The 25,804-nt window shown below is 39.7% G+C and overlaps 2 protein-coding genes across 5 annotated transcripts; both read right to left on the bottom strand.

The window, feature by feature from the left end:
• Nucleotides 1-1,822: 1,822 nt before the first annotated feature.
• LOC116732886 (protein mono-ADP-ribosyltransferase PARP14-like) lies at nucleotides 1,823-17,997 on the bottom strand. 3 transcript variants are annotated; one of them, XM_032583463.1, is made up of 14 exons: nucleotides 17,296-17,997; nucleotides 17,089-17,213; nucleotides 8,182-9,699; nucleotides 7,778-8,014; nucleotides 7,222-7,446; nucleotides 7,092-7,146; nucleotides 6,856-7,002; nucleotides 5,448-5,510; nucleotides 5,180-5,356; nucleotides 4,914-5,093; nucleotides 4,197-4,808; nucleotides 3,634-3,770; nucleotides 2,922-3,102; nucleotides 1,823-2,747 (listed from the first exon to the last, which is right to left on the bottom strand). In XM_032583463.1, the coding sequence occupies exons 1-14, from the start codon at nucleotides 17,465-17,467 to the stop codon at nucleotides 2,458-2,460; spliced, it is 4,119 nt and encodes a 1,372-aa protein (XP_032439354.1). In that variant the 5' UTR covers nucleotides 17,468-17,997; the 3' UTR covers nucleotides 1,823-2,457. The 3 variants fall into 3 exon arrangements, with proteins under 3 accessions (XP_032439354.1, XP_032439353.1, XP_032439352.1); XM_032583462.1 differs by lacking the exon at nucleotides 17,089-17,213 and adding an exon at nucleotides 11,427-11,551; XM_032583461.1 differs by lacking the exons at nucleotides 17,089-17,213; nucleotides 17,296-17,997 and adding exons at nucleotides 11,427-11,551; nucleotides 11,634-11,905.
• Nucleotides 17,998-18,109: 112 nt separating this feature from the next.
• On the bottom strand, nucleotides 18,110-24,713 carry LOC116732887 (protein mono-ADP-ribosyltransferase PARP14-like). 2 transcript variants are annotated; one of them, XM_032583464.1, is made up of 7 exons: nucleotides 24,535-24,713; nucleotides 24,104-24,144; nucleotides 22,449-23,346; nucleotides 21,778-22,368; nucleotides 20,257-20,393; nucleotides 19,842-20,022; nucleotides 18,110-19,708 (listed from the first exon to the last, which is right to left on the bottom strand). In XM_032583464.1, exons 3-7 carry the CDS (start codon nucleotides 23,308-23,310, stop codon nucleotides 19,428-19,430), a joined length of 2,052 nt encoding a protein of 683 aa, XP_032439355.1. In that variant the 5' UTR covers nucleotides 23,311-23,346; nucleotides 24,104-24,144; nucleotides 24,535-24,713; the 3' UTR covers nucleotides 18,110-19,427. The 2 variants fall into 2 exon arrangements, with proteins under 2 accessions (XP_032439355.1, XP_032439356.1); XM_032583465.1 differs by having other exon boundaries at nucleotides 22,449-23,343.
• Nucleotides 24,714-25,804: the final 1,091 nt, after the last annotated feature.

Below are 25,804 nucleotides of genomic sequence, written 5' to 3'. Positions count from 1 at the left end.
ACAATGACTGATGTTCCAGGATGAATGAAACGGCAAAAGACAAGATGTAGCAAATTAGTGGATTTTATTAGAAAAAAGTAAGTAATGTGACTAGAACCATCTGAAAGAAGAAGCCGGTGAAATTATAAACCTTAACCCCCCCAAAAATTTAAATACAGCAAAAACTTCCTGTAAGCAAAGGAGCAACTGACCAGACAGGAACAAAACAGTCACTTCAAGACTTAGCAGCTGCTCACACTGCCAGAGGAACCAGAAGTCGGTGCAGTGATCATGGTGTTACTGTGCTTGATTGGTCAGCAAACGCTCTGAGCTCTGAATCTGTTGAGCATTAAATGTAGAAAGGAAAATCAGAGACAGCAGACCAAACAATGCAGATCACCTGAAAACTGCAATTAAAGCAACCTGGGCTTCCTTGACTGCAGAGCGGCGGGCTGATCGCCTCCATGCCTCGTCACATTGATGTAGCAATTCATGCAAAATCCAAGTGCATGGAACTGAACATTTTCCAGAAGTTTCTGTTCAAAATATGCATTATTTTTTTTACTAATCTTATATAACATTCCAAGACAGTTTTCTGACACACCAAATATTCTTTATTTTTAGCAGTCTGTCAAAAATAACAAGCAACAAAGGCTTGAAATACTTCAAAACTTTGAGTCTGAATGAGTCTATTTGAACGTTTAAAATAACTGTAATGTAACACAAGATTCTGTTTCTAAAATTACAAGAAAGTGCTCCCTTTTTCATGATTTTGTAATTTTTTAAAGATATGCTTGCATAACACACAGTTTTGCCGATTTAAAGCAATTTAAGATTCAGAATTAGAAATGAAAATTGTCTGTTTTTGTCCCTTTGTCTAACGTAGTTGAGAATAGAACTCATAAAAACAGAGAAAAAAGCCTATAAAGTCACCAACACCTGTTCTGTTTTGAAAACTTTTATTCAGAGGAAAAAATGCATTTTTTGGACTAAATCAAGACGGTCAGATTAAATATGCAAGAGGAAAAGATCAAGTTGATCCATGAAACAACAACTTTTATGGGATTTAAATTCAGAAGAAAAAAAGTTTTTACAAACATGTTACTGTACAGCCTTAAAGTGCATTAGAAAAACTTGCTTTGTTGGGGAAATCCTCACTCAACAGAACAAGGTAGTGTAAACCTCAATCATGTAGTTAAAAATCAGTGGCACTTTTTAGATTCATTCATGTAAACAGTAATTATTATATGTACCATAATTTCCGGACTATAGAGCGCACGTTACTATAAGCCGCATCTACTAAGTTTTTTTTTTGTTTGTTTGTTTTTTTAACTGGAAACGTACATATATAAGCCGCTGGTATCTCGGTTTTTCACAAGGACCGAGCAGAGGACAGCAGACGGCTGAGTCCTAATAAATCTGCTGGATCTATTAAGGTCGCAGTCCTGCGTCTCCAACGCCGAACCATGGTTTCGTTCACGCCGAGTTTACGTGCAGCGGCTCTATTTCCCTCCTGAACTTCCAGATCAACACTCCTCAACTTAAAATCAGCATCATATAAACTTTTTCGTGTTTTCTATGATGAGGGGGTTTGAGTTTGAAAACATTTCTCCGTTGTTCCTGCTGTTAGCATTAGCTTGTTCTAAATGAAAATCAGTACTTTCTTCTTTGATTTCCAATTTTGACTTCCAATGATTCACTTCCTGCTACAGAGCCCCCTGGCGGTTGAAGAAAAATCCACAGAAAAGCCTCGCCGGGCTATAAGCCGCATGGTTCAAAGCCTGGGGGAAAGTAGTGGCTTATAGTCCGAAAAATACGGTATTTATACTTATATTGTTTTTTGTTTTATGTTTGCTCATTTATATTTACAGTACTATGCAAAACCTCTAAATCACTCTTATTTAATTTTGCTTCTGTAGAGTCTGTTTTTTTTCTCTTCTTTTTCTGAGGCGTCTAAACTATTTAAAATAGATTTGCAATACTTATATGTTTCAGAAATGGTAAAATGTGTAGCAAAGATCAGACACAAGATCTTTATTGACCATTTTTTTATGTCAAGTTTTCAGCTTCCTGGGGAATAAACCAGTTGAAGCTATTTAAGATTTATTCAAGATATATTGAAGATTGTTTTATTTGCAATTTCTTTACAGATTAGGTCAAAAAGGTTTCAATAAATTGTGTCTTTCTGACAGGAAGACGTCACTAAGTTTCAAAAGACCCTTTTAACAGGTTTATTATTTGTTGATACGTGTGTGGACTGGACCGGCCTCTAGTTTTAAGAGATAAAGAAATCAAACAAAAAACCTCATAGGACTCTCAAAAACCTGATAAAATAATAATCAAGGTTACAATAAAATTTTGTTAAAGGATCAACAGATTTGAGGTTTCCCAGTAATCCAGGAAATATTTTTAACCTAATGTTACCCAGAAACCATTACTTCACTCCAACTTTGGCAGGACCGTGAGACGTTTTCAGGGTCATTGCTTGAAGGTGATGAGGTAATCCAGATAAGCTTGGTCATCGTGGAACACGATAAACATGCTGGGTCTGTCCATTTTATCCACCACGCTGTCGTATCGTATGTGAGGCTCCTGGTCGTCGAGAGGTGGAGGAACCTTCATGTCTCTTTGGCCCAGAGTGTAGACGCCCGTCAAGACTCTGGCCACAAACATCAGCTGAGAACCATCAGTAGCAGGTCTGGAGTAGGTGGGGTGGCTTGAGTAGCTGGCTTTTACAGCAAAGTAGGTCCCCTCACCGTAACTTGTTGCTATGAGACCGACAAAAATAAAGATTTTAGCAACTATAACAAAGAGATACTTGCTGAACTGGTTCTCCCTTTCATTTACTAATTCATTTTGCTACTTTTAAGATAGACAATCATTTTCATTTACAAAAGCTTTAAGATATAAATCATGGTTTAGACTATATCAGACAGTTTTACCGTTTTGCCCACAGAAGCGCCTGTTGAAGCCAGTTTTCATGATGGAGTCACAGTTGTCCTCCGTTGTCCCATGGTATAGAAACTTTTCATTTGCTCCTCCATCTTGTTTGTTCTTTTCAAATATTTTTTTCTTCTGTGCCTCGTAAGCACGACGTAGATGAATGTTCTGCACGCGCTCAATCTGACAGGAGAACCGAGAAAAACTCTTAAAGCACCATTTCCTCAATTGTTGGCAGCTGTTGGCACCTCTATAGAAAAAATGCTAGATATCTTGACAAAAAACCTAATGGAAGCTGATGAGTTAAAATCATTAAAATCTCTGAAATTTCTGACCTTTGTTTTCAAAAAGATGAATATCAGCAGGTCATAAACTGATAAGGATTGAAATCTCTATTTAATAAGAATGCAAACTCAATTTCCTGAGTTTCTATTTAGCTACAAAACTGTCAAACACAAAATAAAATACTAATCTTTCCTGAAATGGGACAAATTACATTTTTAATCACAGAGGCGTGCTTTTAAGCAAATTTAAGGAGTAGGGAATCACGCCTAGAAATCAAGCCCTAACCCTAACCAGGAGAAAAAATATATTAAGGGCAGCTGTCAAAAACTTATTACAGATACTTGTAAAACTCTAAATCACTTCTGAGATAAGCAGCAACAAAGTAAATTTTAAAAAATAGTAAATTGATTCCTAATGGAAACCACCAACCTTCATTACAGTTTGGGTAGCAGTTCGTTTGAATCCCTCCTTCACTTTCTTGTATTCTGGTGAAGAAGACTCCAGCACTACCCTCTTCATCACCTCACCGGGCGCCATGCTGTCCCATTCCAAAGGAAAAATAAAGTCTGGAAAATATATTACACCAGAACATTATAGTGAACCCGTCTAATGAAATAAGAATATCCAGTAGGATTGTTTACAACTAAGATTTATCCACAGCTTTCACACTGAATGAGAGTAATAAACAAAAGTTATATTAATACAAAATCTAGTAATATGATATTTGACTGTAAATGCTGTAGTAGTCACTATTGAGTGTAATAAGTGAATATATATATATATATATATATATATATATATATATATATATATATATATATATATATATATATTTAAAGAAAGAGGACAAGGGCTTTAACAAAAGTGAGGAAGGTAATAACAGCAAATTAGCTAGCTGACACAACCCAGCAATAACAGGCATTTTGCAAAATGCTGAGTAAAAGCAGCTTCTGACATACTTCATGAATAATTTTAAAATCTGCTTTTCTCACCTTCCAGATTCTCAAGTCGTTTGAGATTTGTTTTGCGTCCTTTAGCTGAAACCGTTAAGTTTTTCAGATCCACTTGCCACAAGACTCCGTATGCATCCGTAATTCCTCCACCAACATCCTTCTTTTCCAGGTTGTAATTGGCTGTTTTGGGGACTCTGTCCCAGTTTCCATTTTTTCCCAGGATGCACCACATCACACGTGCGAACAAATCGTCCTCCTCCTTCCCTCTCACCTCTCTCCTCAGGTTGCCGTGCAGGCTTGAATTGAACTTCACAATTGCCCTGTTGACCCCGTCTTTCATACCGTTCACTATCAAGTTTCCAGAGGGGTCCGTCTTCATGTACAGACCCTCCATCCTCACCATCTGCTGCAGATCTAACATGTCGTCTGCGTAGAGACTGTCTAGCTGCTCTTTTGGGAAGGTGTGTTCAGTACACTGATGCTTATAAAGATTCTTCAGTTTTTCCATGGCCTCATTAACATCGTTTCTGGTAAGACCCAGGAACAGGAATGTAGATTTCTCACTTGCAGGAATGGTATCATATATGCTGAGGTCGGCAATCAGAGATAAAGGTGCCTGTTGTTGTACCTGAGGCACCTGAAATGGTGGTGCTGGAAAACAGGTCCAAGATATTTGTGAAAAGTCAAAACATAATATTTAAAACATCATAAGAGACGCACTGGAAGAAAGCTATTTGTAAAAAAATGTTCTGTTACCTTTCCTTCCAGAAGTGGGGAACATCTGTGTTGCTTCTTCTTGAAAAGCTAAGAAGACGTTGATTTTAATCAGGACAAGGCGGATGGAGGTGAGGCTGTAAAAAGGACCGGATGATGTGGCAGTTTTGATTCCTCTCAGGATTGCACCTGCAACGACTGCAGGGGCCAACCCACCGGCTCCTGCAGAAAGAGATTGTCCACACAGAGTTCAACCACAAAGTGCAACATTTATTATGTATTCTCTAAAAAAAACACAGTATACTTACCTGCACAGATGGCAGGAATCGCTACAGAGCTGAATCCCTGGCTTTCACAGTAGTTAACGATGCTGGGCACAAGTGTTTCAATAAGGCTTGCGTCTTTCTCTCCACATACATGTAAGATGGCTTTACAGGGGAACTGTCCAGGCGGTGTCACAAAAGCCTTTCCTCGACTCACATTCGCTGAACACACAAAGCACAGGAGATCACCACAAAAACCAACTATCTGAACCGTGTGTTGCTTTAAAACACGTGGCCAATTCTCCTCTCTTACCTGTTTTCAGCTGAGCTTCCACCTCTGGTCCAGCTACGGTTAAAATGTCTTTGCAGACTCCCTCTGTAACAAATAATTATGTACACTTTAACATGTTTTCTTTGCTGATGCGAAAGCAGAGCCAAGACTTGTTTCATAAAGAGTAACAATCTTTTGATAAAGATGAGATGTTTTTGCAGAGTCACATTTTTAATAAGGCATTCGACTTGATAAAAGGCCATTCAAGTACAGAACATTTAAAATCCATTTTTAAGAGTAGCTATATTTAAATGTCTCTGCAGGTTTTCTGATGTTGCCTAATCAAAATCACCTTCAGCTTTTTAATCAGTTATTATATTGCCAATAACAATAAAACACCACAAAGTCCAATGCATACTCATGCAGATAACATAATCTGATTTGTTAACCATTGTGGCTTAAAGCTTATAAAAACTTTTTTTTTAACTAACCACTGATATTTATTGAGTCTAGATGGTAAACCAAAAACTTTTTATTATGTTTTAAAGAGTGTTGGTTGTATTTTTTATTATTATTATTGTGTTCCTGGTGCTTTACTCATTTAGGTACGTATTGATGTCATCTTTTGTGAGAAATTTTGCTCTGACTGTAAGTCAATTTGGCTGCACAGTGGCGCAGTTGCACAGTGGCGCAGTTGGTAGAACTGTTGCCTTGCAGCAAGAAGGTCCTGGGTTCGATTCCCGGCCTGGGGTCTTTCTGCACGGAGTTTGCATGTTCTCCCTGTGCATGGTGGGTTCTCTCCGGGTACTCTGGCTTCCTCCCACAGCCCAAACACATGACTATCAGGTTAATTGGTCTCTAAATTCTCCCTAGGTGTGTGTGGGTGCATGGTTGTTTGTCCTGTCTGTCTCTGTGTTGCCCTACGACAGACTGTTGACTTGTCCAGGGTGACCCCGCCTCTCGCCCGGAACGTTAGCTGGAGATAGGAACCAGCACCTCCCGACCCCACTAGAGACAAGGGTGTTAGAAAATGGATGGATGGATATAAGCCAATTTGTCTCCCAGGGAATGTTTCATATCTGTTCTGTTTTTTTATACTGTATGAAAATTACTCCAACAAATTGCATGAGTTATTTTTGTTTAATCAAACATCATAAACTGAATATTTTATAACCTGATACCACATGCTTCCTGAAAACCAACCAAAATCCAGGAAAATGTGTTTTATGAGTAAATATTGTGAAGCCGAATCATGTGACCTCTTCTTATTCTGTTTGTCAACTATCTGTTGTTGCTGCTGTGATTTTTAAGTGCCTGCGTGTTCATTCATCCTCTTTTCTGCTCTGTAATATGCTTCAGTGTGTGTCAACCAACAGCTTTACAGCTCCAGTGTGCTTCCTTCCTGGGACTTTGACCTTCAAATGCTCTCCTCCTGCATTTGATCCCCTACCATTGTAGAAGTTCACAAAGTTGGTGGTGTTCACCACACCGTCTGTAGTCTCGTTAGTGATGTCGCCGAACACCAACTGCAGTTTGATCCCGCCTCCTACAGTGATGTTGATGTCATCGAGGTCACTGGTGAGGGATCCGAAGAGTGCTAAGAGAAAGAAGCCATCTTGAAGTTTGATGCCAATAAAATGTTTATATGCTACAAAAATTATGAACTGCCAATAAAGTCTGGTTTACCTCTGCCTCTCTGGTTCATGATTGAGCTGAGATGTTTGTATACTTCATGGTAGCTCTAGAAATAATTAAAATCAACAGTAAATGTTATGTAACATTTATTTAAATGCCATACTTTGCTTTGAAGAGGTACCTCCTCGGAGTCTGGATAGCCTGGTTTAATGACGATGTGGATGGTGGTGAGATTTCCGCATCGGTCAGACAATGCAAATTGGCGAATGCTTTCCTTCAGAACTTGAACGGCTTCACTCAGGGGGTATTTTAGGAGTAGTCCAGGCCCGATAACAGGAATGGCCACTGAACTGAAGCCCTTCTCTGCACAGAGGTCCAAACATCTTCTTAGCCCCCTAGAAAGAGCCTGAAAGACAGGAATAAAACATTTCCCTGTGTTAATAAGAATCCATCAATCCACAGGCCAGACGGGATATATGGTCCGTCCTGTTCTAGGGGTGTCCCTCTGCTATCAGTCTTGAAATCTTCTGAAGAATGGCATGTAGTAGTTATCCTGATTAGATACCAAAAACTCCACATTCAAACAATGAGTCCAAGCTCATCCCGTCCCATAGAGCGACCCATTCTGTCTTTGTTGAGACAAGTCATCTTATGAAGGATGCTAATTTCAGCCACTTGAAACCGTGTATCAAGTGTACCATATATAGATCTTGATTTTTGGGGTTTTGATTTCTCACCTGCACTCCTCTTCCTCCAACTCCATCCCAAGCCAGGCACTCCATGCAGAATATCTTGGAGCAACCCAGAGAGGCGCTGGCACCGACCTCCAGAACATCACCAGGATTGAGGGAAGAATTTGCGGCCAATAAGTCAAACTTTGATTCGACTACATCTCCGCCTTTCCTAAGCAATGACTTGCCAATGTTTGTTGAAGACAGCTGCCTGCTGTGTGTGGGGACGACCAAAACGTTCACCTGTGGAAACGTTTAGAAATAGCATTAATAGAAAACTGACATGCTGACAATATCGGGCCAGATATTGGCAGTAATATCAGGATGTCAGACAACGTGAGATGGATGTGAGACATTTTTTCTCACAATGTGCCAAATGTGAGAAAAAAAATAAAGTAAAATGGTCAAACCTGCTCTTTCTCTAAGCTGCCAATCTTGATTTCTAGGTTGATTTTGACTGAACTGTCTCCAACAGTGCTGAAGCGAGTCCTGGGAGTTGATGGTCTGGGTGTGATGCTGCTGAGGCTTTGCTGTTTGGTTGCCACAACTGGTGAGCTAACAACTTGTTGTTCCCTAATAATCACCTGACAGGATCTTTCAACCAGCTCCTTGCTGTCTTTACCAGCTCCTTGGAAGTACTGCAGCGCCCCAGGACCATCCAGAACCAGTTTGTCCATTGTCATGCTGGCCATAGTTGACCCAAGGGCTTGTTTGGTCTCCTGAACCCGCAAACGAGGACCAGACAAAAGAACACAAGGATTTGGAAAAGGGGAGGCTTTCACTGTCACATCGGTCTGCTTCATGCCAATTATTTCTAAGATTTTATCAAAGCAGTCGACAAGTTCAGGACACTGCAAGCTGATAACTTCTTGAGTTGAAACCTGATTTGCCTGGTAATCATAAAGAAGCTCTTTAAGCTTGTTCACGTGTTCAGTGTAGCCCACCAGCTTTACTTTGGTTGACAGAATACCACTGGATCCAGGAAGGAAGCTAACATTCACTCTGAGCTCGCCACGGTTTTCCTCATTCTTGGCTTTGTTGAGGATTTCCTTGAGTCTGTCTAGATCTGGAGCCACAGCTGCAGCACCCTGAAGAGTCACACTGGACTCATTGAGATCTCTCAGCACCGCCGTCTCAGCTTCCCTCAGAGCATCCGCAGACAAACTGGACAGAACCAGTTCTGATCCCACCTCCAGGGACACTGGACTCCTGAGACTTTGCTGAAACCGTGTTTGGTACTTGGAGATGACGCTGCTAGTCGCCATGAAGTCTAATAAATCATTGGAAAGATTGACCCTCTTCTCTTTTATCGTCTTAATCAGTTCATTAAGTTTGGCTGCACCAGACTGCACCTTATCTTCAGGACCTTCTAAGATTATGATGTTAGCGGCTCTGCTGATTTTAACCTCTGAACAATTTGCTCTCATCTCTCGGTTGAATTCCTCTTCAATCAGTTTGAACTTCTTCTCCACAACCGGCTCCTCTATGCGAATTGGTACGCTTTTCTCCAGAACCGCAATCTTCTCCTTCACTACATCTGATTCCCCCACAACCACAGCATAGCCACTCTCTGGGTACACTTTCACATCATCAGACGCAAAGAAGGGATCCTGTAGAACCTTCTTGATTTGTTTGGGCTCAAGGACATGATGGCAGGTGTAGGCCTCGATTAGATTGATGAAGGTCTGATCCACTTGTAGCTCCCAGTTTTCTGCTCCGCCATCAAAAGCTCCTCCGGGCCCTTTCTCTATGTTCCCCCTCACCACTGCCTCTTCTTCCTCAAAGTCTAGCTGTATTGTGCAGCCGATTGCAGACAACTGCTTCTGCAGTATTTTGTAAGCTTTAGGGTTGTCTCTCATGTAGAACAAGAGAAAGATGTCTGTCTTGAAAATCTTCTCAAGTCCTTTTGTGCTGACTTTAGTAGTCGTCTGAAAGACCAAAACAGCAAAATTAATGAATTTGTTACGTAATGGAAAAGTGAACACAGACAAAATTCATTAGAAAAAACATTGCGCCTTGGGAAACCTACCACATTTTATTTCCAAAAACTATAATGTATTTATTGGGATTTTATGTAACAGATCAACACAAAGTAGAACAAGAAAAGTGTCTGAAATCTTCAGACAAACCCAAAGACAAACATTTGTTCTCTGTTCTCTGAACATCAGAGAACAAACATTATGAAGACCAGGGATCATGGAAGATGGGGTCAGTGAGAAAGTTCTGGACAGGTTTAACTCAGAGTTAGGTTATAAAGCAATACGCCAAGACTGGAACATCTCTAATAGATCTGCTCTATCTAATAGATCCATTATCTTTGAAAGAATTGAAACTGAAAGAATTGAAAGACTGTAGCAAAACTGCAACCCAAAACAACATGACTGTCCATGACTGCAGACAGAACATCATTTATGTACTCCACAAATCTATATGGGAAAGTAGCTCATTTCCATTTTCCACAAATCATGTTGAGGATTCATCAAACATGAGGAAAAGGGCGCTCTGGTCATTAGACATCAAAACTGAGCTTTTTTGCCTACAAGCAAAACACAGTATGTTGATTCAGGTGTGTAGATGCAAGGATGCATCTAGTAGCTCAATTGGATTGGACCTGCTTCAGAAAAACATGTATACTGTATTTATGAACAGTCCAGTCATTTTCCAGATTTAAATCCAATGGAGAATCTGTGGCAACACTTCAGAATTGCTCTTCACACATGCTGCCTGCCAGGTCTAGCTGAGCGTCAGCCATTTTTATTTTTTTTCCATTTTTTTCTCCGAAGAGTTTTTACGGCGCTAGTGGCTCGTATTTTTTCTACAGTAGGCTGACAGGAAACAGGGAAGGAGAGGGGGGAAGACATGCGGTAAAGGTCGTCGGGACCGGGAGTCGAACCCGCGACGTCCGCGTCGAGGACTAAGGCCTCCAAACGCGGGGCATGCTAATCCCCTGCGCCACCACAGCACGCCCCGCGTCAGCCATTTTTAAAAAAAAAAAAAGAAAAGTGGGCAAAACATTTCAGCAACATGGACCCAGAAACCGTGGCAGCAAAACATGGTTCTACAAATGACTGACCCAAGGAGGCTGAATAAACATGAGTCACACTTGTCAGAGATTTGCTTTGTAAGAATCTGAAAAATCATATGTAATTTTCATTACATTTAACAAATATGACTTTGAATTAGTCAATCATATGAAATCCCAAAAATATAGAATAGAATAGAATAGAATTCAACTTTATTGTCACTGCACTGTCACAAGTACAAGCAACGAGATGTATATAAATTAATATAAATTAAAGTTCATGTTTATAATGTGACAAAGTAAGTTGTATGGATACATTTTGCAAGGTACTTTGTATTGTGTTTGTGAAGTATTGAAATATATCTCTTACAAAAATAAAGATTGTACAAGTTACTACTGAACACTGTAGTTCTGGGATACTTACTTCCCAGTTTTATGATTTAAATCCACCAAAGTTAGTAACATAAGGGAAACTGGTCTGACCAGTTGAAAAAGAAAGTAAAAGAAAAATCCAGACAAATATCCACTTCACGGATATAACTGGTGTGTTTAGTCAACAACTCTAATCCCTGTTGAGGTTTTATCCTGCTTATATAAGATATTTATACACATTTGCAATAAATTAGAGCTCACTTGTGATTGGCTGGTCGACGGCTGATCCTGGGTCTGTGGTGAACTGCTCCGAGTCACGGTCAGGTGTAGATCTCCCCAAGGAAGACTAATCATATGAGATTTCCTATTTAAAACCCTTTCCTGGTCTGTAAGATTAAAGACAATATTAATAATGTCTGTTTTAAATCTGCATGCATGCTCTTATTTCAGCCAAATATCAGTGCGTACCTTGTTGTTCCTTGAAGCAGACTTTATAGATGTTGTCTCCCACCTTTTCAATCCCACCACAGTCGCCTCCCCCAGAGTCTCTTCTTTTCTGAAAGTGTCTCCTGACCTTATCCTTCTCTCTGTCTGTTAAATGTCTGGCCTCAAAATACAGCGGATATGGATATTCAGCCATTTTTGACTTCTAACCTGAGAGAGGACTTTCTGTGCTTGTCCCTATTCTGAGTAAACAGCGTTCACTGAAGAACTAGTTTCACTTTCTTATCTTTCACCTCCCCTACATACTTTTGACACACCCAGTCGCAGTCCGGGAACTGTAAAACCTGAGGGTGTTTCCTGGTGTCCCTGTTGAACACTGGCAAATCAAAAAGTAAATAAAAGACAGTAAAACCCTCTGATCATGGCTCCATGATGATATTTATTAATGTGCAAACACAGCATCTAACATTTCATGTGGTTATGACATAACTTGTGCAACTTTGTAATATCCCTACATTCACTGTGTAGAAGAAACACATTCACACACAAGTCATACTCAAGCTGCATCACACATACCAGATAGGTAAGCATAATAAAACTTTTAACACTTTTATTTGTTGATATGTGTGTGAACTGGTTCTGCCTCTAATTTTAAGAGCCAAAGGAGTTAAAAGGAAATCATCATAGGACCTTCAGAAAATCTGATAAAATAATAATAAAGACAGCTTTCAAAGGTTAAAATAAAGTCTAGCTAAAGTATCAGCACATTTGAGGTTTTAGCATAATTCAATAAAACTCTGTATTCCTTATGTTTTTAACCTAATGTTACCCAGAAACCATTACTTCACTCCAACTTTGGCAGGACCAGGAGACGTTTTCAGGGTCATGGCTTGAAGGTGATGAAGTAATCCGGATAAGCTTGGTCATCGTGGAACACGACAAACATGTTGGGTCTGTCCATTTTATCCACCACGCTGTCGTATCGTATGTGAGGCTCCTGGTCGTCGAGAGGTGGAGGAACCTTCATGTCTCTTTGGCCCAGAGTGTAGACGCCCGTCAAGACTCTGGCCACAAACATCAGCTGAGAACCATCAGCAGCAGGTTTGGAGTAGGTGGGGTGGCTGGAGTAGCTGGCGTCTACAGCAAAGTAGGTCCCCTCACCGTAACTTGTTGCTATGAGACCGACAAAAATAAAGATTTTAGCAACTATAACAAAGAGATACTTGCTGGACTGGTTCTCCCTTTTATTTACTAATTTTTTAGCTACTTTTAAGAAAGACGTCACCAATTTAATTTACAAAAGCTTTAAGATATAAATCATGGTTTAGACTATATCAGACAGTTTTACCGTTTTGCCCACAGAAGCGCCTGTTGAAGCCAGTTTTCATGATTGAGTCACAGTTGACCTCCGTTGTCCCATGGTATAGAAACTTTTCATTTGCAGATCCCTCTTGTTTGTTCTTTTCAAATATTTTTTTCTTCTGTACCTCGTAAGCACGGCGTAGATGAATGTTCTGCACGCGCTCAATCTGACAGGAGAACCGAGAAAAACTGTTAAAGCACCATTTCCTCAATTGTTGGTAGCTCTAAAACAATATTTCAAAAACACGTTAAAACAAAGTGATAGATATCTTGACGAAAAAGGTAACGGAGGCTGATAAGCCAAAATCACTAAAACGTTTGACATTTCTGACTGTTGTTTTTAAAAAGATGAATATCAACAGGTCATAAACTGATACGGTTTGAAATCTCTCCAATGCATTATGCAAAATCTAGATCAAAGTTAAAACAAAAACTAGGAGAAAAAAATATTACGGGAACTTCTGAGGTAAGCAGCAGCAAAGTCCATTTTTAAAAATTGTAAGTTGATTCCTAATGGAAACCACCGACCTTGATTATCGTGTAGTTAGCAGTTCGTTTGAATCCCTGCTTCACTCTCCTGTACTCTGGTGTACAAGGCTGCAGCTGTACCCTCTTCATGTCCTCGCCGTACGCCATGCTGTCCCATTCCAAAGGAACAATAAAGTCTGGAAAGTATATTAGATCAGAAAGTTGGAGGGTTTTTCTTCTATTTAGTGAACCCGTCTTATAAAATAAGAATATCTAGTAGGAATGTTTATATGGTTACAAATTAGATTTATCCACACTGAATGAGAGGAATAAGAAAAAGTTATATTAACAGCAGTATACAGTAGTGTGATATTTTAGTGTAAAAGCCGTATTAGTCACTGTTTTGTATAAAAGATGGAAACTTTTTTTTTAAAGAAAGAGGACTAATTCTAGCAAATTAGTAAACTGACACACACAACCCAGCAATAACAGGCATTTTGCAAAATGCTGAGTAAAAGTAGCTTCTGACATACTTCATAAATACTTTTAAAATCTGCTTTTTTCACCTTCCAGGTTCTCAAGTCGTTTGAGATTTGTTTTGTGTCCTGCAGCTATGACTGCTAGGTTTCGAAGATCCACCTGCCACAGGACTCCGTGTGCATCCATAATTCCTCCACCAACATCCCTCATTTCCAGGTTGTAATTGGCCGTTTTGGGGACTCTTTCCCAGTTTCCGTTTTTCCTCAGGATGCACCACATCACACGTGCAAACAAATCGTCCTCCTCCCTCCCTCTCATCTCTCTGGTGAGGGTGCCATGCAGTTTTGAATTGACCTTCACAATTGTCCTGTTGACCCCGTCTTTCATACTGCTTACTATCAAGTTTCCAAAAAGGTCCTTTTTCAGGTACACACCCTCGGTCTGCTTCATGCCAAGTATTTCTAAGATTTTATCAAAGCAGTCGACAAGTTCAGGACACTGCAAGCTGATAACCTCTGGAGTTGAAACCTGATTTGCCTGGTAATCATAAAGAAGCTCTTTAAGCTTGTTCACGTGTTCAGTGTAGCCCACCAGCTTTACTTTGGTTGATGGAGTACCACTGGAGCCAGGAAGGAAGCTATCGTTCACTCTGAGCTCGCCACAGTTTTCCTCATTCTTGGCTTTGTCTAGACTTTCCTTGAGTCTGTCTAGATCTGGAGCCACAGCTGCAGCACCCTGAAGAGTCACACTGGACTCATTGAGATCTCTCAGCACCACCGTCTCAGCTTCCCTCAGAGCATCCGAAGACAAACTGGACAGAACCAGTTCTGATCCCACCTCCAGGGACACTGGACTCCTGAGACTTTGCTGAAACTGTGTTTGGTACTTGGAGATGACGCTGCTAGTCGCCATGAAGTCTAATAAATCATTGGAAAGATTGACCCTCTTCTCTTTTATCGTCTTTATCAGTTCATTAAGTTTGGCTGCACCAGACTGCACCTTATCTTCAGGACCTTCTAAGATTATGACGTTAGAGGCTCTGCTGATTTTAACCTCTGGACAATTTGCTCTCATCTCTCGGTTGAATTCCTCTTCAATCAGTTTGAACTTCTTCTCCACAACCGGCTGCTCTTTGCGAATTGGTATGCTTTTCTCCAGAACCGCAATCTTCTCCTTCACTACATCTGATTCCCCCACAACCACAGCATAGCCACTCTCTGGGTACACTTTCACATCATCAGACACAAAGAAGGGATCCTGTAGAACCTTCTTGATTTGTTTGGGCTCAACGACATGATGGCAGGTGTAGGTCTCGATGATTCTGTTGAAGGTCTGATCCACTTGTAGCTCCCAGTTTTCTGCTCCGCCATCAAAAGCTCCTCCGGGACCTTTCTCTATGTTCCCCCTCACCACTGCCTCTTCTTCCTCCAAGTCTAGTTGTATTGTGCAGCCGATTGCAGACAACTGCTTCTGCAGTATTTTGTAAGCTTTAGGGTTGTCTCTCATGTAGAACAAGAGAAAGATGTCTGTCCTGAAAATCTTCTCACGTCCTTTTGTGCTGACTTTAGTAGTCGTCTGAAAGACCAAAACAGCAAAATTAATTAATTTGTTACGTAACGTAAAAGTGAACACAGACAAATTTATTACAAAACACAGTTTCTCAGGAAACCTTTCCATATTTTATTTCCATAAACTATAATGTATTTATTGGGATTTTATGTGATAAACCAACACAAAGTAGAACAAGGAAAATGATCATTTCCCTTCTCATCCCCACCATTCATTACTTTTGGGTGTGACTGTGCCGTGTCTTACACAAAGAGGTGGAGGGAATTCCAACCATTAAGTGTGACTTCTCAGGTATTTGTAGTGGTTTCTTTGTTTTGGAGCCTCCCATCCAGGACCTGGTCGTACCAACAGGACGTAAAACCGGCTATCGCGACCGGAAACAAGTCTATCGGCAGAGCAGCCTGACTAAGAGTACTCAAATCAGGGCCATAACGTGGATCTGATCCAGGGAACGTGGAACCAGCTCCGGTGGATCGTACAGAGCTGGAAGGTGCGTAGTCGACCAGGTGACCAAGTCTGGTAACAAGGGCACAGGACCAAACGTTGGGGATCGCTGGAGTACAAGGCCCTGAGGAACGCCGACTGGGCGGTCACTGGAGAATCGAGCGCCGGAGGCCGACTAAAAGAACCGACTTGGTGACTTGGCTTTTAGATTTGTTCCACTGCAGTTTTAATGAATTTCTTATAATTGTGAACTACATCTGGCTTCCCCTGTGATTATTACCTTTTTCTATTCCTAGTTTAACTAAGTGGCTGTTTTCAGTTTCCGTCCATCTATAATTGATGGCACCACTTGGTGGCCACATGTTTCACACCAGTTAGAAATTTGTTTTGCTATAATCTGAAATATCATAATTTTTATTACACTTAACAACTTTAGGTCAATCACAAAAAAATCCCACAAATATTGTTCATGTTTGTAATGTGACAAAATAAGATGTATGAATAAATTTTGCAAGGTACATTGTTTTGTCATTATCTCTAACAAAAATAAAGATTGTACAAGTTACTTCTCAACACCATAATTATTGAATATTTACTTTCCATTTGTGTGACTAAAATCCACCAACGTTAGAAGCATAAGACAAACTGGTTTAATCAGTTTAAAATAAAACTAAAAGGAAAATACAGACAAACATGGACACCACTTTATTTGAAGAGATGTGCATAAAGCTGTTGACATAAACATGAAGTCTTTATGAATATTCATTAGCATCCTCCTCACCCATAGCACGTCTTCATTAGCATCCTTTGTCCCTCCACCCATACCCACCAGCGTGTGTCCTGAGGCTAAAATGAGTCTTCATGTGACTAAAGTTGCCAAAGCAAAGAACACAAGCACTGACTCTATTATAGCATCTGACAGTGTAATAACACGCAATGACATCTATATAACTGCTGCTACTTGTTCCACTTTACGTGAGATTAGTAATGACTCTGTTATTATAGCATTTGACAGTGTAATAACATTTAATGACATTTCAAATAAAGTGTGCACCATCAGGTTAAAACTGGCATGTTTAGTCAACAATACTATGCCCCGTTCAGCTTTCACCCTGATTGTTTATTTTTATTTTATTTGCAATAAACAAGAGCTCACTTGTGATTGGCTTGTCGATGGCTGGTCCTGAGTCTGTGGTGAACTGCTGTGAATTACGGTCAGGTGTAGATCTTCCCCAGGAAGACCAATCGTATGAGTTTTCCTCTTTAAAACCCTTTCCTGGTCTGTAAGATTAAAGACAATATAAATAATGTCTGTTTTAAATCTGCATGCATGCTCTTATTTAAGCCAAACATCGGTGCGTACCTTCTTCTTCCTTGAAGCAGATTTTATAGATGTTGTCTTCCACCTTTTCAATCCCACCACAGTCGCCTCCCCCGGAGTCTCTTCTTTTCTGAAAGTGTCTCCTGACCTTTTCCTTCTCTCTGACTGTTAAATGTCTGGCCTCAAAATACAGCGGATATGGATATTCAGCCATGTTTGACTTCTAACCTGAGAGAGGACTTTCTGTGCTTGTCCCTATTCTGAGTAAACAGCGTTCACTGAAGAACTAGTTTCACTTTCTCATATTTCAGCTCCTCTTGATACCTTTGACACACCCAGTCACCTTGTGAAAAATGGAAAACTTGAAGGTGTTTTCTGGTTTCGTTGTTGAACACTGGCAAAGGAAAAGGTAAATAAGACAGTAAAACCCACTGATCATGGTTCCATGATTTTCATTTAACTACAGCGTCCAACATTTCGTGTGGTTCTGAAATAACTTATGATTGCGTAATTCATTGTGTAGAAGTATATTCACACACAACTTATACTCGAGCTGCCTCACACATACCAGATATGTAATTATAACATGTGGTGGCAAGCAGGGATCTTTGATTCAAGTACTGAGTGTTTCTCTTCGGTAAAGTTTGCTACTGCCAGGATTTCTGGAGGAGAGCAAACTTGAAATGGGAAGTACCCGCTTTCAATTCTTTCAATTGAAGAATTGAAAGTGGAGTCATATTACAGTACCGTCCCATCCTGGAAGGAAACCACATCTTTCACTGTTATCTTATCCTGTTTAAAACAAGCAGATTATGTGTGAACTATTAAACCAAACCCTGAAAGAATAGACTAAAAATATTTCTGGCATTTTTTTTATTTTGTCAATAAATGATTGCATGACCTGAATTTCAACAAGCTTAGAAAAATGGATTAGCCCATCACTTGTGTTAATGTCAGTATACCAAAGTAAAAGTGTAGCTGTTGTGGATCACTTGCAGAGCAGGTCAAATTGAGGCTTCTCTAAGTTTTGCCCAATTTTGTGCCCTTATAGTAGAAAAACTGTTTATACTCTTGCCATGTCTGAATTGTTGCAATGCAGTTTAAACATCTGAGCAAAAACTTCCTACATGTTGAGGCTTTTACAGTCTGCTGCTGCCAGGACTCTGGCAGTACTGACCACGTTCTCACATGTTTTCCACCCCTAATTCAACCAAGCTGCCTAAGGGTTGGTTTTTAGGTACCTTCTAAGTTTCTTGTACGGACTTAGAGAACGCCAAGGTGATATTACAGAACTCCAGCACCCAGGTGTTCTGAATATGTAACATTTTCAAACATGCTGTAAGCATTGCACATGTAAACAATCCTGTTGTTCTCTGATTTAACATTACAGGAACAGACAAAGGACTCAGTTGACACTGAGCTGATTTAACAGAAAAACTCTGTGCTTTTCCAACGTCTCTCTAGTAGACAAAACACAGTTTAACTACATTAGCCAACATCAATTATCAATTGTAATGAAGTTTCAAAATATTAAAAAATAAATGTCTCCTCTAAACCATCTCATCTCACATAATTACCACCGTAACAACAAATCACAGCATGTTAATCGCCAGGAGAAAGCTGCTAATTCAGCTGCCGACTCAGCTTAATAGTTCTGGTTTTGCGGCTCATACACTGCCTCATATGTCTAGACAACAGCGCTAGCTCTTCACTGTCTCTGAAAAAGATCCCTGTGGCATCCCAGCTGTAATTCTCCTCAATGCTATCTTATAACAGAAAGCCATAATGTTGCTAGGTAGACTGAATTCCTTCCTCACATCGTCATATATTTGCTAATTTTTCTTCCAAACCAGGGGACGCTAACTGGTTACCTATGGTACAGAACCTTTTCTTCAGGTATTAGTGTTTGTGAGATAAGGCCTTTAATCTCAGTTAAAAATGCAGCTGCAGCTCTCAGGAGGATGAGTCTCTAGTCTGGGCAATGCCTTCAGTCCTGCGGCGAACGACTTTAAATCTCCAGCTGTCAAAGACTGTGAATTAAGTCTCCGAGGCGTGTATGAACAGAAACATTGTTGGCACAAAACATTAGGTTAGGAACAACAGAAACCCCAAACGTATGAATTGGTACATGTGCAAAAAAAATCAACAGGCTGTTTTTTTTTTTAAACATGTGCTTAACGAAAGGTGATGAGGTAGTCTGGGTAGGCTTGGTTATCGTGAAACACAACAAACATGGTGGGGTTGTTGATACTATCCACCAAGCTGTCGTAGCGGTCATCGGGTTGCTGGCTGTTGCGAGGCGGAGGCATCCTCATGTCGTTACGGCCCAGAGTGAAAAGGCCTGTCAGGACTCGGGCCACGAACATGGTTTGTGTACCGTCTGCTGCGGGTTTGGAGTAGCCCACTGAGTAGCTGGCATTTACAGCAAAGTAGGTTCCTTGACCATATGCAGTAGCTGTGAAAGACAAAATGAAATAATTACCTTTCATGGTGGAGGAAAGTACCCAGGTACGTTATTGCAAGTTCTTTACATGTCCTAAATCTCCACAAACAATTCATCTGCAGAAGAACTAGTTAGTAGACAGTACCATTTTTTCCAGAAAAGCTCCTGTTGAACCCTTTGGTTTTGATGGAGTTGAGGTTTTCCTGGCTTGTCCCGTGGTACAGAAGTCTTTCAACTACTCCACCTTCATTTTTGTTCTTTTCAGAGATGTGTTTCTTCTGCATTTCATACGTGCGCCGCAGGTGAACGTTCTGCAAGCGTTTAATCTGACAGGAAGGAAAAAGAGATAATGGATCAATAAAACAGATTTTTTTATATGATTAGTTCAAAAATCATTGCTTAGGTTTGATTACTGTTTATTGGACCTAATAAGAAGTATTCACCATGTGATTGTTATGAATGGATAAAATGAGGAGGCCTTTGTCTAAGAGTTAATGATGTGGTACACATTCACTGAGACATAAACAAAAAGCTAACTAAAAAGAAAAGAGCTCCCCTACCTTCACAATGGTGTTTTGGGCAGTTTTGTTGAATGCCTGCTGGACGGTTCGATACTCTGCAGATGAAGGATCCAGCAGCACTTCTTCCAAACATTTAGTACTAGACATTTTGTCCCAGTACAGCGGAAATGTAAAGTCTAGCAAAGTGTCACAGTTGACATTAGAAGATGTTAGAAACACACAAAGATATTCTGGAAACTTCATAAATGCAGTTGTTAGATTATAACAGCTGACCTATTTGGTGAAATAAATACACATTTGGCCTCTAACTGGAACATCATTTCTATGGTTCAGGTACCATAGAATAGTTTAATGCTTACTTTTTTTTATCATAGCAAAGCCAAAAAAACTTTGAAAATGTAATTTTAGGAGACATTTTCTTTTCAAAAGCAATACTTGTAATTGCATAACTCCAGTGATGAGGCCTTTAACTCCATTTTTAGTTGAAATGAAAGACTTATAAAGGTTGACAATAAGGGTTGCATTCAACTTTGTACACGTTGTGCCAAAATATCTACAATGAAAAACGGTCTATGAGTTAATTTCTAAAAAAAAAAAAAAGTTATGTGTATATGTGGTTTAAAACTTCATCAAGTTATTTCTACATGTTTGTGTATTTGACAAACCAACCATGTTTAACAGAATTATTGTTTGAGCTTCTTACAGGAAGTCAAGAGTTGGTTAATAAATTACTTCCTTGCAAAACACGTCATCACTTACTGGCAATCCCTCTCTGCTTTTCACATGTGACTTCATAGAAATGCCACTGAATAAAAGATAAGATCTGTAGATCTCCAGCCCAGTTAACTATCTTTTAGAATGCATTTTCATTGTAAGGGTATGTTTTTTTTATTTGTTTGTTTCTAAGAACATATATCAACATGACAGCCACCTAGAGAGTGATCTAAAAGGCCGAGCAAGCCTGTAGATAACATGAGGAGCCATAATCATGTTACATACACATTTAGGGCTCACTCTTAAGTTGGTAACTGCAAATTGTTTGCATAAGATTAGTTCTTTTTGGTTCTTTTGCCCGTACTTACCTGCCATGGAGTTGCCAGACAAAAGATGGGGCCAGGGCTCAATAGACTTAAATGCTGATTGGACTGCACCACTAGTTCCTGCTGGTGAGGGGGATTTGTATTTTCTTTGTTTAGATTAACTTTTGTATCTAAGTGAATATTTGTATTTAGAGTTTAATATGTTTGACTTTTGTACACTGGGCCATTGCTGCAACATTTGGGGAATGTTTATATTGTTCTAAACCAGGTGGCATGTTGTGGTATATATGGTATGGTATGGCTGAAGCTCAGCAGACATATTTTTTTTTAGCATTCCCAAAATGATTCATGGCAGTCTCACTTTGTCTTTGAGGTAGCAGAGTCAGTCTGCAAAGTAAAAGGCAAATAACAGGCAAATATTGCTCTAGTTGCCTCTTTCAAAGTTTGGAAATAATTCTGATGGGATCCACTGAAACCTTCATGAAGCCAACACTCAAATAAAAGCATTTGTTTCCCTTACCTGACAAATTCTCAAGTCGTTTCAACTTGGCCGTCTGTCCAGTTAAATCTCTTCTGGCCTCCATCTTCAGTAGATTCACACTCCAGGTAACCCTGTGTGCGTCCACTATGCTTTTCGTGGCGTTACGCTTTTCCAGATTATAATTGCCTGTTTTGGGGAGCCTCTCCCAGGTACCGCTTTGTCCCAGGATACACCAAGCTATGCGAGGGTACAGATTTTCCTCCTCTTTGGCTCTCATTTCTTTCTTAAGAGGAATGAGTGTTTGGAGCATCTGGTCCACCTGGTTGACGCCAGCTTTCAACCCGCTCACCGTTAAGCCTCCCTGGCTTAAGGGGTCCTCCTGTACATACAAGTCCTGAGTCTTTACTAGGTTCATCAACTTTTTCATGTCTTCCTCTGTGAGGTCTGCCAGATCCTGATTGGTGAAAGTTTTTGTGGCGCTGTGGTCTTGGTACAGATTCTTAATCTTTGTTAGGGCATCATCAACATTTTTTCTTTGAAGGCCCACAAACAGGAAAGAGGATTGCTGACTGGTTTTTGTAGTATGACGAAGACTTGGGATTGAAAACATAAATTGTCTTGGTGCTGATACTGCAAATTAAATCCAATATAAATGGTTAGACAGATGTAACTAGAAGAAGACTCATAGTACTCCTGTTCATTGTGCTTACCTTGACGTTCCTGGATCAGAACTTTACAGGAGCTCTCAACCAGTTGTTTGCTCGTTTTACCTTCTGCCTGGAAGTAACGCACAGCTCCCGGACCATCTAAAACCAACTTTTCTAATGTCAAACTGGCTAATCCGGACCTAAGAGCCTTATGGGCCTCCTGCACGTGGCAACGGGGGCCAGAGATAGCTACACAGGGCTTGGGAAGAAGGGATTGTTTCAAAGTAACTTGTGTTTGCTTAATGCTAATCAGTTCTAGGATTTTGCCAAAGCAGTCAACCATTTCAGGATGTTGCAGGTTCAGCACTTCTGTTGTAAAAACCTGATTCAACAGGTAATCCTGAAGAACACCTCTGAGATTCTTCACGTATTCAGTGTAGCCCACCAGGCGTACTTTGGCCACCGTGGTTGCACCTTGCCCAGGGATGAAGCTGAAGTCCACCCTGAGCTCATCACGGTTTAGGTCCGTCTTGGCTTTCATGAGGGTTTCTTTGATTCTGTCTGTATCTGGAGGAACAGCGGCAGCGCCTTGGAGCTTCTCAATCTCCACACTCAGATCCCCCACCAATTGTGCCTGAGCCTCATCCAGGTCATGAGGGCACTTACAAAACAAGACCAAGTCTGACCCGACCTCTATGAACACGGGATTCCTGAACCGCTGCTGGAAGAGTGTCTGGTACTTACGAACGGCATTACTGGATTTAATAAAGGTTATTACATCTTGAGGAAGATTTATTCTCCTCTCTAAATCACTTGTGTTTTGTCCATGGGGGTTAGTAGGTCTTGTGTTGCCAGGTCCTTTCAAGATGACTATATTTGTATTTCCTGGGTAAGACAGACGCTGACCTTTGGCGAAATCATTCATCACTCTGAACCGCTCCTCCCTGCGACAGGGGTCCTTCTAGAAATAAAACAAAGACCAAAAAATTATTATCTGCTTCATTAACAGGTAGGTCCAAAATTATTCATAAACCAGTCATTTTGGTTTAGAATCAAAATTACTTTTCTTTATCCAAGTCATCTAAGACGAGATGAAATAGGAATCTCTCAAAAAAGAATTGAAAAGATTGAAAACAATTATTATTACACTATTGAAAAATTGTTGTTTTTTTTTACTTTTTTTAATTTTTTAAATAAGATATAGAAATATCTGTGGTGAAAAATATTCATTTCAAAACTTTCATTACCCTGACCTCTAGCTCCCTGCACAGAATCCTTTTCAGATTCACATTAAGACGACCATGGTCCACTCCAAAACATTAATATTATTCCCATTCAGAAGAAACACACCTGAATCAAATGGCTGAATTACTTCCTCAATATGCAGTCAAGTTCTCCAAAGTGATGCTAAAGACTGTATTCAGGTGTGATGAAAACAGGACATTGGCCCTCAAGGCTGGGATTTGAAGAGCCATGCTCAACTGTGTCTCCAAATTATGTTCAATCAACTGAACTGACATCAGGTGAACTCCAATCAAGCTCTATATAAGTATCTGATATTTCTATGCAGTGAAATTGACATTTTAACCGATATCACCATAGCATAATTTCTTTCAGGTAAATTTTGTTTAATAAACTTTGGAAAAAGGTTTCAATTTATCAAAATCAGGGGGGGAGTGAAGCATAGTGTATCATTTCCAGAAAAAAAAAAAACTCACCTTTTGCTGAATATTAGAGTTCCTTTCTGTAGTTAAAAGATCTGGAAGAAAACATTTCAAGTAGATTAAAACTGTGACATTTCCTTGGCAAATACTTTTTTGTGGGATGGACGGGGCACGCAACAAAAAATAAGTCAGAGAAGAAGAACAGGTTCATTTTGGATTATGTGATGCAATTCACTAAATTTGATTATCTCCTCTCCTTTATTCTCCCACAACTAATGTTTTTAAAACATAAAAGTCTCAGATAAACTGTGTCACTGCTTTCTGTCAGGAATAGTTTGCTTCGGTTAGCTAAAGCTAACCTGTCCAACATGCTAACGGTGTAGCCAAGCACTGAGCTAGCATGAAGTTAGCCTGCTGCTAGCTGACGGCTAACTCTGTTATGAGTACTGATGACAAAGTTAGCTTTGTTTCTAAATACAACTTACCGAGTGTTGCTGGTTTTTCACTTCCTCCCCCAGACTCTCTGCTGTCCTGGACAGGGTTTAAGTCTCCCCTGATTCTAGAGAAATTATTTGCTGATATTTATCAAACTTTTGAACTTCTAACAAGACTTTTAATAAACGTGTCACCATTTCCACCAGCTGATCTCAGGAGACAACTTTGAGTTTCAGTTTCATTTACTGACAGGTCTGTGTGTTGCAGTGACACTCCCAGACATGCAAATAGTTTTCCTTTTATGGCAACATTTCTGTTTGTGTTTTGTTGTGCAAATGGCAATATGAAATAAATAGGCTGTAGAGTACGCTGAGCCATTTTTTAAATATCAAAATCTGATTTTGAATCATCAAATTTATCTTCTATTCTTTGTAAGTGGTTGTGAAAAAGAGGCTTTCTTAAAACAACACGGTACAAGTGCTTTAATACTAGTAGAGACTATCAGAAAGTCTGAGAATTATTGTTTAGAAACTGTATAAAAAATGTGTTTTTTAGAAAACTAATTAGTTTTTTGGAAGCAAAATATATTTAAATATATCACATTTATTTTAATGACGTGTCAAAATTTGCTCCATTTGATTTAATGTATTGTCACTCAACATTATTTAAAACGCAATAAAACCAAATAACTAACACTATGTTTTAATATCTTGTGTCAAATCGGCATGTTGTGATACCACAGCAAACCACTAGATGTCACACTGAGATTAAAAACCGCGGAAAGGTGAAGTTTACAGCATCTTCACAGTAAATGGTTCTTATTCAATGTTCAAAAATTAAAATCTGCTTTCTTCTAAGATTTTAAACAGCAAAATTAGCCAACTAAAGTTAAAGCATATTTGTATATATCATATTTTTTATATATCAAGATTTATATATCTATGACATATATTTACAATATGGGCTTGGCTCTATTTACTAGCTATATGATTTGAGAAACTTATGGTCATATTTGCATTTGAGATTGGAAGGGAGTTCTAGAAAGGTGTTGGGGATTCATATGTTGATTTTAGGCATTCGAAACAATAAATGGTGGAGATGGAAAACACGAACTCCTCAAACTGATGAACTCTCAAAGTCAGGCACATGATGACACGCTTAGGATTTGTAAACTTATTACATTTTCTGAAGGTACTTCACATGGGTTATATCCAGTATCTATATAATATTCTGATCAGACTATTCCCAATATTATTGGGACGTCAAGTTCTGTTTCTGCATGAATGATTTTGGTCACATTAAACAAGCGTGAGGGCCAAG

The sequence above is a fragment of the Xiphophorus hellerii genome, chromosome 14 (assembly GCF_003331165.1).
Source record: "Xiphophorus hellerii strain 12219 chromosome 14, Xiphophorus_hellerii-4.1, whole genome shotgun sequence".
Taxonomy (NCBI): domain Eukaryota; kingdom Metazoa; phylum Chordata; class Actinopteri; order Cyprinodontiformes; family Poeciliidae; genus Xiphophorus; species Xiphophorus hellerii.
Note: the sequence above shows the minus strand (reverse complement) of the source record. Positions and strands in the feature narration are given on the sequence as shown.